Source organism: Eulemur rufifrons, chromosome 1 (genome assembly GCF_041146395.1).
Source record: "Eulemur rufifrons isolate Redbay chromosome 1, OSU_ERuf_1, whole genome shotgun sequence".
Taxonomy (NCBI): Eukaryota; Metazoa; Chordata; class Mammalia; order Primates; family Lemuridae; genus Eulemur; species Eulemur rufifrons.
Window position 1 is genome coordinate 100,711,719 of NC_090983.1, and position 15,358 is coordinate 100,727,076.

Sequence of the window (15,358 nt, forward strand, 5' to 3'; positions counted from 1 at the left end):
TGCTTTCTGTATTTTTAAAAGTTTACACAAAAACATGCATTCCTTTTGGTCATTTTTATATTTTTTAAAAGCACTGCATGGAACAAATGAACATATAAAAAAATACAATGTAGTGGAGGTTACTGAATTACTTAGGAGTGAAAAATGAGAAATCACAGAGGAATGAATAAACAAATTATGATATATTGACAGGAACAGACCACTATGCAGCCATTAAAAATGATAAATCTACAAGGTAATAAGGGAAATTATATAAGTATACTTTTTAAGTATCAGTAGAAAAAAAGGTAACAAATATATCAAACTGCTTTTGAATGGTAGGACCATGAATAATTTTTATCTTTATAACCTCAAAATTTTCTACAATTATAAAAACTAAGTTTGAGGCGTAACTAGAAATACATTTAAAACATCAAATTGTTAACAGTGGTGACTTGGTGAAGAGCAGGACTTTGGGAATGGGATTACTCTATAGTGTTTTATACTTACGTAACTGCAAAAATAAAAACGATACTTAAAAAGTTTCATCTGAAACCCATTTACTCACTCCAATTTTCTTTTTGGACAGTATGTTTTCTAATAATGCCCATTAGTGTCTGCAATGTGGAAACTCTGAGTGAACATACAAGAAAACTTCCTGGGCAGGGAAACAAGCGTCAGGTGGTTTAAGGATTAACAAGCAGGGATAACACAGGATTATCAGTCCCCACAGTGTGACTTTTTTTTTTTGACAGAGCTTTACAGGCCACACTGAGGCCTCCATAAATACCAGCATATTATGATCGTGTGGAGGGTTGGGAATATAGAAAGGAGCTCTCCTCACGCTCTAGAAGGAGGTTGGGCCACCCCGTAGATGAAGGTGGGACAAGAACCAGCAAAACCAGCGGACAAGGCACACGGCCCCTTGGGACACAACTTATGTTCCAAAGCAGACTGGCCACTGAGAGTTTTTATTACATTTTCTTTGCCATATTGTAGTTCCTAATTCTCAAAAATAAAGGTGTTAGGGAAGAAAAATACTGTGAAAAGAGAGGCTAAAAAGAGGGAAAAGAGAGTGAAAAAAGGAGAGAAGGGTAAAAAAGAAACAAGAGTGGGCGCAGAGATACAAAGGGGAGGTGGCTAGGGGACATAGATATAGGTATAAGAAAAAAGGAAGGAAGTACAGAGGAGGAAGTTCTTGGCACAGAACTAGTCCTCCTCTACCCCTTATTTATTCTCAATAAATAAGAAAGTTGACAGTTGCTTAATAGTAAAGTGAACCGGCAGGAAGGGAAGTGGAGTCCATGGGAATAGCTGCCAAAGCAGGGGTCATGGAGAAGCACAAAGGTAGGCGACACACAGACTCTGTGCACGTGGCAACAAAGGGCCACTACTCAGCTCAAAGCAGGCGTTAGTGAGTCCAGCTTATGAATGTTCTAGGGTCTTACCCTGTGTTGAGTATGTACTAATCAAATTCACCTCCTAAATAGCTAGTAAAAGGCCTTTTGCCATGAATCCTCAAATGCATACTGCCGAGCCTTTCACAATAGGAAAACAAGCCATCTCTCTTCCACCAAGAAGCCCCTACCCAGTTTATATGCCCATAGTGCAGACTGCAATTCTGGTTCCAAACAAAGCCTTTTTCTTTTCTTTTTTTTTTTCAGACAGAGTCTCACTCTGTTGCCCTGGCTAGAGAGCAGTAGTATCATCATGGCTCACTGTAACCTCAAACTTCTGGGCTCCAGTGATTTTCCTGCCTCAGCCTCCAACTATCTGGGACTACAGGCACACAGAATCATGCCCAGTTGATTTTTCTGTTTTTGTACAGACAGGGGCTCACTCTTCTTAGGCTCATCTTGAACTCCTGGACTCAAGTGATCCTCCCACCACAGCCTCCCAGAGTGCTAGGATTACAGGTGTGAGCCACTTTGCCCAGCCCAAAAGTCTTTTTCATAAAAATGAGTACCAGTCAGGAAAACCAAAATGCTTATCAGGGAAGTAATTATTGGTGTCTAGGGTACTGACAAAGGAAAGGACTTACGGTCAATTTCTAAATATTCAAGAGGCCTTGAATGTCCCAAGGTGCCCTTTAGGGTCATTATTTCAGAAACTAAACGGGCCTGGCCTTTGCAGATTAAGAAAGCACACGCACACTTGTGTTCACTCTGACTACTGACAATTCAAGCCCATGCAGAGCGCATGCTTCCTTGGGGATACCTCTCAGATACACTGGCAAAGCCAGGCCTACAGGGGCATCCTGTTGCCTTCAATGCTGAACTTGACGGCACGGTGCACTCTGCTGAGTCGTTTCTGCTCTGCAAATCGCCTCTTATGCTTTTCCAACCGGCTTAGGCCCTTTTTAAGAATACCTGGCTAGAAAGGAGTTTGATGGGAGAACAGAAAGCAGTTACTGAGGAACACTGAGCAGTGCTCACAGTGATGACAGAGCAAGTGTCTACACTAAATATTTCAAAACAGAACCGCTTAAACAGCTGAAGAGAAAGGCGGAGGGGCAGATTTTCAGAAGCAGGTAAGCTCTATATCTAATGGTTCTTAAAAAAAAAAAAATCATCACTGGATCAGATTCAAGATTTACCTGAAATAAAAGGATGAATAAGAAACTTCCCTACTTGATAATGTTGCTTTAAGTCTGAAGAAAAGTTCATCAGCAATGAACTTTAATCTTGGATAATACTTGGATTGCTCAATTTGAACAGTCCTCTTTGAATCAGATAAAACCTCAAGAGCTGCAAGGATTGTTACGCAAGAAGTAAAAAATAAAACAGTAATCTGCATCTGAGATCCACCCTGCTCTTCCTCTGCTTGCTTACCCTGGACGACTCCATCTCCACATTCCACTTGGGCCTGACAACGTAGTCCTTGTTTGAGGGCATTGGGACCCTCGCACGGGCACAGAATCCAGGATCTCCAGGTCTAAGAGCCCTGAGACAGGGAAGAAGAGCATGCTGCTTACGGAGCCATCCACAACAGGGGTCACAGGAGATTTCACGTGCCTGTTCCTGGGTCCATCCCGCTCAGCTGAAATGTTTCAAGACTCCTCCGCCTCCCCAAGGTCACCAGTCCCCTCTCCTACCCTCTTTCTTAGCTAGCCTTGTCATCACACACACTATAGGAATTCCTCACTTCCCCCTAAAGCCAGCTTCCCCTGTATTTGCATGAATCCATTTTGCCTCTCCTCAGCTTCAGATATAATCATGCCCTTCTCTTTTCCAAGGCTGGCCCCTCCAGCAGGACTCTGAATCTTAATTTCTCTGGTCTAGTGGAGTGACTCATGAGTTCATTTGTGAGGTAAAAAATCAGGCAGTTATTAGGTTATTAAGCATGAATTGTCCAATTTCCTTAAGTATTAAGTTCGACAGTTGATATCTCTGACACTTCTTGTTTTATTTTTATTGTGAAGGTACATCCTCAGTCTTTCAAATGCATGTTTTGGCTGTTGATTTTTTTTTTTTTTTTTTTTAGACAGAGTCTCACTCTGTCACCCTAGGTAGAGTACAGTGGTGTCATCATAGCTCACTGCAACCTCCAACTCCTGGGCTCCGGGGATCCTCCTGCGTCAGCCTCCCTAGTAGCTGGGATTAAAGGTGCAGGCCACCACACCCAGCTAATTTTTCTATTTTTAGTAGAGATGGGGTCTTGCTCTTGCTCAGATTGGTCCCGAACTCCTGAGCTCAAGCGATTCTCCTGCTTTGGCCTCCCAGAGTGTTAGGATTAGAGGTGTGAGCCCCTGTGCCTGGCTGGCGGGTGATTATCTTTCAAGGTTTTTATAAGAGCAGTTTGTGTGAAACCACAGATCAGTCAAAAGTTTGTGTTATTTTTGAATATGCGTTCCATCGTGGAACCAATGCAATGCAGACAGCTTGAAATATCAACAAAGTGTTTGGGAAGGATGTGGCTAATAAATGCATGGTATGCTGATGGTTTGAGAAGTTCCATTCTGGTGATTTTAATCTTGAAAATGAGCCATGTGGGCAACCTAAGACCACGGTGAATAAGGATGAGCTGAAAGCTGTAGTGGAAATGAATCCATCTCAACCCATGCATGAATTAGCAGCAAGGTTTGACATTACTATCCCAACACTGGATCATTTGAAACAAATTGGTACGGTAAAGAGGCTGGATAGATGGGTTCCACATGAATTAAACAAGAATCAGAAGAGAAATTGTCTTGAAGCTTGCTTTTCTTTGCTGTTACAACATGAAGGTGAACCATTTCTACACCGTACTGTTATGTGTGATGAAAAGTGGATTCTTTTTGACAATCGCAAGCATTCAGCACAATGGCTGGATAAAGATGAAGTGCTGAAGCACAGTCCAAAACCGAATATTCATCATAAAAAGGTAACGGTGTCTGTTTGGTGGTCCAGCGCTGGTATTATCCACTACAACTTCATGAAACCTGGTCAATCAATGACAGCGGTTGTCTGCTGCCACCAATTGGATGAAATGATGAGGATGCTTGCGATGAAGCAGCCATGAGATTGGTCAATGGAAACAGGCCAATCTTCTTGCAAGACAACATTCAACTACATGTCACACAAACAACGCTGCTCAAACTACAAAAGCTGGACTTGGAAACTCTCTGTCATCCACTGTATTCACCAGACCTTGCACCAACTGACTACCACTTCTTCCAGACTTTGGACCACTTCTTGCAATGAAAAATATTCAATTCTCAACAAGCTGTGGAAAACATCTTTCACAGTTTCATCGCCACTTGCTCTCTAGGCTTCTTTGCTGCTGGCATAAATAAGCTACCATCAAGATGGCAAAACTGTATTGACAGTTTAGGTGCACACTTTGATTAACTGTACTGCTTCTTGTTTGAGATATAATAAACTACACTTTTGATTTGAAATTGGACATTTCCTATTTAATGACCTAATAAAATGACCCCCCAAAACTGAGTCTTCCATAGAGCAGTTTACATGGTTTTGTATACATAACTCATACAGTAATTTTTGTCTGTTTATTTTAGTAAAAAACAATCAGATAATTACAGATTCACATGCAGTTAAGAAATGATACAGAGAGAGAACCAGTCTCTCCCAATGGTAACAACATGCAAAACTATAGTATACACCACCATAACAAGGATACTGGTATTGATATATTGCTTTTACTTATATTTGCCGTTTCATTTGTACATGTTTAGTTCTATGCAAATTTGAGGGCAACAAGGAAAGACTAAAATAAGATTACCTTCAAAAGCAAAGCCTATCTAACTGTAGATGCCCAGGCAGTAAACCATTCAACCTTTAGGTAACTAACTCTAGTGGTAAAAGGCGAGTGGGTGTATGTGTGTCATTAGGAGTGGGGAGAGGATAAGGGTAAAAAATTCTAAATTGTTTCTCTTTCCTTGTATGGTTTACCCTATTTTTAACATTAAGCTTCTACAACCTTCATATATGTATGAACAGATTTATTGGCTTGCCAAAGAAAATTCTCCATAACTCTTATTTTCCCCCTGAAGTCACTGTCTCATCATCAAACTTATTATAAATAAAATTATACTGGCTCCCCTTAGCTCATCTCCCACTCTTCTCTTGCAGTATGGGTCCTGTCAACTCACCTGCATGAACCCCTCTGCAGCAGCACCCGCCACTGTCCACCTCCAGTGCAGCCTCATTCCCCTCTAGGTTCTGCTCCAGCGCACAGGACCACAGCTGCTCACTCACCTTCACTGGCTACTCTGCCTGGCTATGCCCCTTTTCAAAGTTGTTTAGTTTATTTCTTACTCTATAGTCTCTTGATTCAATAATCTTTTCCATGGAGAGAACCACCAAGTCTATGTCTCTAGCCCAAATATTTCTTTAAATTCCAAGTTCTAGACCCATGATACTTACAGGACCATCTCATTAGGCATCTCACATTTAACAGGCTCAAAACAGAACTCGCCTATGCCCTCAAATCTCCTCCCTCCATTTTAGTGAATGGTAATACCACTGCCTCAGTACTTCAGTTTTGGTTGGGGTCTTCAGCTCTAGCCAACCAACTTCTTCCCCACTGAGTCACAAGCTCCTGGCAGCTTTGCCCCTGCAATATCTCCTCACCGCTCTGCTCCCCTGTTACCATCCGGTTTAGCTGTACCACTGCCTTCAGTCCCCCTGCCCTCCACCGCAGCCCACACGAAGCCAGCAGCGCAGCAGCGCAGCAGCAGGATTCCAAATCTGATGGCTTCATATCCAGGCTCAAAAACTTCCAATGGAATCACAAAGAGAGCAAAAATTCCTCACCTTGACTCAAAGCCCTTCACTGGTCCACATCTGTATGTCCAACCTTACCTTCCACCACCTTGGGTGCACACTACTGCCCAACCCCTTTGGTCTACAGCCATTTGAAAACAGGCCTTGCACGCTTACCCCACAGCTTTGCTTAAGCTCTCCCCTTGCCTACCATCCCCTCCGCAGACTTGCACTTTTTGAGAGCATGGACTATTTTTAATTCGCTTTTATATTCTCAGAGCTTGACAAGGAGTCTACTACTTAGCAAGCAGCAAAAAAATGTTTACCGAATGAACTATTTTCTCAATTTTCCTTATATCCCCAGAGTACCCAATACAATGCTTTGTAGATATTCAATAAACATTAAACTGAAAATTACCCATGCCACTGTAAACATTACATCATTTCATTTGCTATTTATCTTAAATCAGCAAACAGAAATACTATATATAGTCTAGGAAGAAAAATTAACACAAAAACCTTACTTCTCTTCTCCAGTCAGCACCTTTTCCAGGTCTCTTCGGGGTGTCTGACCACCAGTGCTGGGAAGAAAGTAAACAAGGAGATACTAGGAATGTTAGAACCTTATAACTAAGAAATAGAGCAAACTAAAATATCAAACTTAGACCATACTTGGCTCCTTTACATGGGACCAGGGAAAATAATTCCTAATAATCTTTAAAAAGTACTACTCATGTTAGTATTCACTTGCATAACAGGTTTCATTATAGGTGAGCCATAACCGCCATGCTTGTAACTAATGACTTTGCCCTCTGGATGCAACTGTATCCAGCATATTGGTACAGGGTGAACCAGTAACATTGTTTTTTCTTCCAGCAATTTGGAAATGGGACTGCAAAAGTTGTTTTCTACAAGTGGCTGGAACAACACAAGCTATCAGAACTATGAGAGAGGCCTTATTCTACCAAATTGACTCAAAAAGGTCTTGGTAGGTGAAGAGGATCTTCATCACACACTACCACATTTAAACTAAAAGAAGATTATGAGCTACACAGACATATCAAGCTGAGAGGAAAGGAAACCCCATCATCTTGCAGGTTTCCTAATGATCTTATTTACAAACAATCCTGAGTACTGCAACATTTTTTCCACTCATTCATACCTGTTCCCTCATACCTGTTCATTCTTCGTCGTTGAGGCATTTGTTCTAGATCTCTCTGCTCCCTTTCTTCTCTTGTCATTCCTTTGTAGTTTGAGGTAAGACCAAATATAGGCCGAGACCATTCATCTGCAATAAGAAAAAATCAATTATTTAGTCCACAAAATAGCATTTCTCCTACCATTCTCTCAAATAATTGCACTCTAGTGTGACGTGAAATTCTAAACATTTGGAGTACTCTTTCCAAAAAGACCCCATTATTTTAGGATCATTTGTATGATAAACACAGCACAATACCAGTATGATAACTAATTCTGGCTAAGAAATTTTAGTGTAAAAACATCAGTTAAACCAGTAATCACCACAGAGATTTAAAGAAAGTAACATCTGACCCACACTTTGATAGTCATCAACTACCTGAGCTGACATTTTACGAAGACAGCCTAATTCCTTTTATTTTAAATTTTTATTTATTTTATTTTTTACAGAGATAGGGTCTTGCTATGCTGCCCAGGCTGGTCTTGAACTCCTGGGCTCAAGCCAATTCTCCAATGGGATTATAGGCATGAGCCACTGCCCCTGGCGAAAGTTATATTTTAATATGGCAGGTACAGAGCTTACACTTCACTAAGTCTAATACAGCTGCTAAAATGACAATGAAATAAAAGTACTACATGCCCACTGTTCAGCCAGTAAAAGTCCAGAGGTACCAACTGATGTTTTCATTCTGAAACACAGTGTAGCTTATCACTGCATTTAATACACTATGAAAACAAGGAAGGACCTTTGCAGACAGAACATAAGCGATGTCACACAAAGAAGGAAGAGGGGAATTCAGGGGGTCTACAAATCTTTAAAAATTGCTCCACTGATCCCACCCCTGGATTCAGAATCACTGTTGTAGTAACTCATGGATACCAGTGGGAACATTCTGCTTCTCTCAATCTAGGGGAGAAAAAATTCATGAGCCACTGAATAAAAGTACCAAAAGTTTATCACTTAATAGGCAGTAAACTGCAGGTTATTAATAAGATCAAGGATAATATATTTCTGGTTTATAAAAGAAATTTACATTTCTCTAAAAGCTTAAAAATTCAATAGAAAAATAATTACTGTAGTCAAATGTAGAAGTAGTTCCTTTTGCAATCTAGCCCTGAAGTTTTAAAAATTCCTTTCCAACATGGAGCACAGGAAGAGTTATAGAGGACAATAAAAACAGATATGGATTTCACTCTTAAAACTGAGGAATTTCATAAAGAATATGGCACCTGATTACATGATTTTCAGTTAAACTCTTCTGGATTTCTCTTGTCATCATTAAATAAGAACATGCAAAAAGGTTTTAGAGACCATTATGCAAGGAATAATGGCACTAGCTACTATTACTTGAGCACTTACTATGTGTGAGGCATTGTGCTTTATATACATCCTCTCATTTAATCTTTAAAATAACCCAAAGAAAACACATAATTGTCTCAATTTTACAGAGGAGGAAACCAAGACTTAGAGCTTAAATCCCTAGCTGAGGATATGCAGTAGGGCAGGTATAGTGGATCCCTGATTTGAACCCAGGTATGACCAACTCCAGGGCCTGCATTCTAACCCTTCCTTCTCCGTGCTCTTAACCCATGACTAAAAAATGTATGCTTTTAACTTGCTATATTGAATATTGGACAGCATACCTAAATAAGCTGAGAAGCATTTTAAGTCGAGGAGAAAAAGCTGGTACAGATAAGAAGTTACTAAAAAATTTTCTATTCTACTTTCTGGACTTATTTTAAACAAATATTGGTAAAAATATACCTTTTATGTAGACATGTCTCTCTCTATAAACATCAACACAACAAACAAAAAGCAAAATTTACATACTGATTAATTTCCCTGCCATGTCCTTGTTGGACCTTGATTCCTTGGGGTGCTTATAGAGATACATCACTGCTCGTCCAATCCCACTATGCTTCAGGGTCTCCTGGCTCACACTAGGTAGCTGGGGAACATAAACACATTACATACATATTAATCACTCAGAAGCTGGGAGTTTTGCTAATCTATTCTAGAGGACCTTCAAGATCTGGTTCATTCACAAAAGAACAAATAAGAACCTACAGACATTGAACACAAAGATACTTTGAGTTCACATTAAAAGTTAAGAGTTCAGTATTACCACTGAGTTGACGTGAAACCTAATAATGTGAGAAAGTGTGAACTAAGCATACTCAGAGGTTAGTAGTTTAATACAGTAGTTAGGAGTCGGCACAGGCCTCAGAATCCAACAGACCTAAGACTACCCAAGCACAGCCACCTTCTGGCTATGTGACCTTGGACAAGTTATTTAACTTCTCTGAATCTTAACTTCCTCATCTGTAAAATGAAGACAACACACCTACCTTACAGGTTTACTGTGAGGAATAGATGAACCAACAAACATACAAAGCACCTAGCACAGTGCTTGGCACACAGGAAGTTCCTCTGGAATTCCTTCAGAAGTTAAGTAGCTTGCCCAAGGTGTCACAGCCACGTAAAGGTAGGTCAGCTCAAGATTCAAATGCAAGTTCATATGACTCTGAATTTGGTGCTGTTTCCAGAACATGTCCACTACTCTACTACTCTTCTCAGATAAATCAGTAGCTACTCGAAGATCTTTTCCCGTCAATGCTACAGTTACATGAAGTCTTATAAGGTTTTTCCTTTTCTGTTCATTTTATTAGGTATATTCCCTTTTTCTAGCCCTTACTCTGAAAGCTGTCTCAAGAGAATGTATAAATACATTGTAAACTACATAGAGGTTATGACAATACAAACCACATTAGATGACTAATGAAGAGCAAACAGATTATCTGTCTCTAACCTCTTGCAGAATCTTCAACAGCTCCTCTCGGATCTTTAGTGCTGGCAAACTCCTATCTGGTAGAGGTGAGAGCCATTCTTTGATAGCAGACATTACACCACTGTCAATAAACGTTTCTTTAAGGTCCTGCCTGCAATAATAATTAAAAAAAAAAAATCAAATCTATGAACCTTCTTCTACTGTATCTTCTTCTGACTTCTTACATATTTAGTGATATTTCCAAAAACTGCTTTTAAAAAGTTACTTATATACATTCAGTATGTACTGAATGCCAATTCTGGTTTCAAAAGCAGTATGAAATTCAGTTCTTACTTTCCAGAAATATACAAACTTGACAAAAATTTGCTTAAAACTAAGCAAACTCAAATTATACAAAATAATTTATGCTGATGTGAATGGTACAGACAACAAGCCTGAGCTCCAATCATTACAGCTAAAAAAAAATCATGTTCAATCTATCAGAATAGTGATTCTCAAACAATTTCAGGTGGTGATGAACTTGGAACTATGCTATTCTCTGCTGGACACCAAATCTCAACAAAATACTGATACTCAAAACTCCATTTTATGCACTAGAATCAGTTATGTTAATAGAAAACATGACCAATATTATATATATAAAACCAGTGACAGACAGTTTGGGCTAATGAAATGGAATAATTTCCTAGTTACGAATGTCCTAGGCCATGCTGGTGGCTCACTGATACACATTGCATTTCTTTAGTCATCAAAAGCAGCCCACAGCTTGGTTCAAAGAAAAAGCGAAGTTGCTCAGAAATACAGGCAAACCGATGAAAAAATTTGGTAGTAAGGGTCTATTAAGAAAGGGCATCATTATTTCAGAAGGATCAATGACTGTGATGATAACAGGGCCATATAACCCATGTACAATGTGTGCTTCAAGTAGTCTCCCAAGATTTGCTATTTATTTTCAATCACATTGGGAAAACACACGCAATTTCACCAAATCCAAAACTGTAAAGAACAAAATTAGCAGTTCTCAAGTTTTTCTTTCATTCATATTAGTTTGCTGTTTGTTCTATTTGCATCAGGCATCAAGGCTTAATTAAAATTTATGAAGAAATATAACTTAGGAAATTTTATTCATTATTTTTCTTTGAACTGATAGAAGGCTACCGTTATTTAATACCTTTAGAACACCAGTATACCATCTGAATATCATTCCATTAAAAGGAGAAAGCTTTTTCAAGAAAATAAATTACTTACTTCTTAAGGTGCATGACCACAGTAGGCAATAAAGTTAACTTTTTCAGTGCTGGCTTTTTTTGATTGTTCAATTGTCTGTCTTCCTATTCAGAACAAAATTAAAGATTAAAATAAAGGCAGTACTAATTGTTAATAGTAAATTATAACCACTGTAATTTGGAACAATAAAATTGAATAGAGTAGTAGTTTCTCAAACAAACTACAATTTTTCCTACAAGAAAGATTAACTAAAGAGTGGATTTTTGGCAGAGAACAATGTATGTGTCTGTGTCAACCAAACCCACAAAAACATTAAAATAATTACCTTTAACAACTACAAACTGAAACAATCAATTTTGACTTAAAATACTGGCACAACTGTCAAGTTTTCAAAGAGTTCATTCAAGGTGTAAATTATACCTGGCAAATTTTGGGTTTATCACCAGGAATAATTTTCCAGGTATAAGGTTTGGATATTATTGGGATATATTATCAAAGAAGAGTTTCAGCATTTACTCGGGCTGGTTTTTTCTCTTTTTTTTTTTGGTTATGAAAAATTTCAAATTTTAAAAATACAAAATACAGAATATACCTGTCATGTACATTTCAACAACTAAACTCACATGGCCAGTCTTATTTTAGCTAGATGTCTACCTACTTTCTCTCCACCTTGGAATTGCTTTGAAACAAATCCTAGACACAGCTCACTGAATCCATTAATACTCTAGCAACTGTTTCCAAAAGACCAGAACTTGTTTTTTAAACATATTAAATTGGTGCAAAAGTAATTGTGGTTTCAGACCATGATTTTAAATCATTATAACTAGGCTCAAACACATCTTTATTAATCAAAATAAGAACCATTACAATCAAGCATCTTCTGCATCCTGCTGGTTGTGGAAGCGACCTCCCTGCAAAAAGTTGTCAAGATGCTTGAAGAAGTGGTAGTGGGTTGGCGAGAGGTCAGGTGAATATGGCAGATGAGGCAGAACTTCGTAGCCCAATTCATTCAATTTTTGAAGGGTTGGTTGTGCAACCTGCAGTTGGGCATTGTCACGTAGAATCAGGCCCTTTCTGGGGACCAATGCTGGCTACAAGCGTTGGAGCTTTCAGTGCATCTCATCCATTTGCTGAGCAGACTTCTCAGATGTAATGGTTTCACCGGGATTCACAAAGCTGTAGTGGATCAGACCGGCAGCAGACCCCCAAACAGTGACCATGACATTTTCTGGTGCAAGTTTGGCTTTGGGAAGTGCTTTGGAGCTTCTTCTCTATCCAACTACTGAGCTGGTCCTTGCCGGTTGTCTAGACAATCCACATTTCGTCGCACGTCATGATCTGATTGAGAAACGGTTTGTTGTTATTGTGTACAATAGGAGAAGATGACACTTCAGAAGGACTTTTTATTCATTTTTGGTCAGCTAATGAGGCGCCCACTTAATGAGCTTTTTCACCTTTCCAATTTGCTTCAAATGCCGAACAACTGTAGAATGGTTGACGCTGAGTTCTTCAAGAACTTCTTGTGCAGTTGTAAGAGGCTCAGCTTCAATGACTGCTCTCAATTGGTCATCGTCAACTTCCGACGGTTGGCCACTGTGTTCTTCATCTTCAAGGCTCTTGTCTCCTTTGCAAAACTTCTTGACCCACCACTGCACTGTACGTTCATTAGCAGTTCATGGGCCAAGTGCGTTCCTGATGCTGCGAGTTGTCTCCGCTACTTTATGACCCATTTTGAAATCGAGTAAGAAAATTGCTAGAATTTGCTTTTTGTCTAACATCATTTCCATAGTCTAAAATAGACAGCAAGTCATTAACAAAAAAAATATAAAGTGAGAAATATGCTTTAAAATGATGTATATGTAACATAACTACATTTAAGAATGCATTCCAATAGCAAATGGTAAATTTTAACAATGCTAAAATTGCAATTACTTTTGCACCAACCTAATAATACTGAGCCAATTTTTACAATTTGGCAGATTTTTAAAACACAATGACAGCTGCAGTCTCCTGATTGGGAAAAGAGAATGACACATGCATTTATAACCATTTTTTATACATGAAGAAACATTAAACCTTGTGGTGAACCTAAGAGCAAAACTATTTTCACATAAAACTAGCAAAGCCATTCACTTAGAAAGGTTAATTTTACTTAATACTTAGTCTTTTCACTTTTTTGTAAACATGTGAGTAAAAAAGTAAAATTATTTCCATGCTTAAAATTTAGAACAGTAAATGCTTTATTACAAAAAACAAAGTGCCTTAATGTAGTTTAAGTAAGGGTTAAGCGTTAAGAACAAAAGGGCACCCAACCAATTCAGTGGGGGAAAGAAAAGGTGAGCCTTGAATTGACCCCTCTCACCTCAGCAGCTTCATTCATCTTAACAATCATGGCACTCACAACGTCATCTGCATCACTAATAAAGGTGCCACCATCGCGGTTCCGTCTGCGCTTGCCACTCATGCTCTTTTTCCGCTGCAACATCATCTCAAAATCTGACAGAAAGTCCATACTAAAACAATAACACAAAATCGAGTGAAATACAAGTTCTCTTTTAATACACATTGACTTTCATCACACTTTAGAACACCAAATTTCTTAATTCTAACTCAATGAGGTGCCACCTTCTTTTAAAAGTGGAAGTATAGTCACGCACCACATAACAATGTTCTGGCCAACAACGAAATGCATATATGATGGTGGTTATCCAGTTAGCTAAGGTGAATTTATTATTGAAGAAAAAGTATTCGTATCGTCCTAGGCCTTCTCAGTCATTCACCACTCACTTGACACCCACAGCAACTTTCTGTCCCACAAGCTCCATTCGTGGTAAGTGCCCTATAAAAGTATACCATTTTTTATCTTTTATACTGTATCTTTACTGTACATTTTCTATGTTTAGATACACAAATACTACTGCGTTACAATTGCCTACAGTAGTGAGCACAACATGTTGTACAGGTTTGTGGCCTAGGAGCAAAAGGCTATGTCACGCAGCCTAGGGGTATAGTTGGCCATACAATCTAGGTTTGTGTAAGTACATTCTATGATGTTTTCAAAATGACAAAATCGTCTAATAATGCATTTCTCAGAGCATATCCCTATTGTTAAGTGACGCATGACTGTACTTACCACTTGCTATTAAAAAAGAACAGCTGATCACAGACATTACGTTCAACTCCTATACTACTCCAACTACTATACATTAATCACTAACCCTAAACTTTTCATATACTATATTCACACTTCTATCTATTGGTTTAGGAAGGAACATTTCGAGTTCTCATTCAGCTTTAGTTGCACTGCCTTTTTTGGGACTAGGATGGTGTTCAACTATCTGAATGTTTTTGTCTTATACAGCCCTAGTAGAAAAAAATGAAAAATAAACTGCTCCCTTCAGTGATAAGAAGTGTAACTCTCAAAACACAATGTAACAGAGATAAATATGGAAATCTACAGACTTGCTAAGGGCTTCAAACCTTTGTGGCTTTCATCAGAATCATTACCCTTAAAAGAGGGAGTTAATCATTCTTTGCCACTATCATATAAATTCAATTTCCAAAAGTACTGCCAAACGCATTTAGCTTAATCCTTGCATGCCACTGGGATTTGAAAGAGAAACTTTTTTTTTTTTTTTTTGAGACAGAGTCTCACTCTGTTGCCCGGGCTAGAGTGAGTGCCGTGGCGTCAGCCTAGCTCACAGCAACCTCAAACTCCTGGGCTCAAGCAATCCTCCTGTCTCAGCCTCCCGAGTAGCTGGGACTACAGGCATGCACCACCATGCCCGGCTAATTTTTTTCTATATATATTTTTAGCTGTCCATATAATTTCTTTCTATTTTTAGTAGAGATGGGGTCTCGCTCTTGCTCAGGCTGGTCTCGAACTCCTGAGTTCAAACGATCCGCCCACCTCGGCCTCCCAGAGTGCTAGGATTACAGGCGTGAGCCACCGCGCCCGGC

The 15,358-nt window shown here is 39.1% G+C and overlaps 1 protein-coding gene across 5 annotated transcripts in view; it reads right to left on the minus strand.

Moving 5' to 3' along the window:
- Window positions 1-15,358, minus strand: part of IWS1 (interacts with SUPT6H, CTD assembly factor 1) — a 44,582-nt gene that overhangs the window by 3,377 nt on the left and 25,847 nt on the right. For 3 of the 5 annotated variants that reach the window (XM_069463785.1, XM_069463739.1, XM_069463691.1), the window contains 7 exons: window positions 13,761-13,911; window positions 11,420-11,502; window positions 10,193-10,322; window positions 9,214-9,331; window positions 7,362-7,473; window positions 6,710-6,766; window positions 2,811-2,922 (listed from right to left, as the gene is read on the minus strand). In XM_069463785.1, the coding sequence (XP_069319886.1) occupies window positions 2,811-2,922; window positions 6,710-6,766; window positions 7,362-7,473; window positions 9,214-9,331; window positions 10,193-10,322; window positions 11,420-11,502; window positions 13,761-13,911 (763 nt within the window). Of the gene's footprint in view, window positions 1-2,196; window positions 2,353-2,810; window positions 2,923-6,709; window positions 6,793-7,361; window positions 7,474-9,213; window positions 9,332-10,192; window positions 10,323-11,419; window positions 11,503-13,760; window positions 13,912-15,358 lie in introns of those variants that run through there. The other 2 variants (XM_069463844.1, XM_069463908.1) reach the window with 2 other exon arrangements.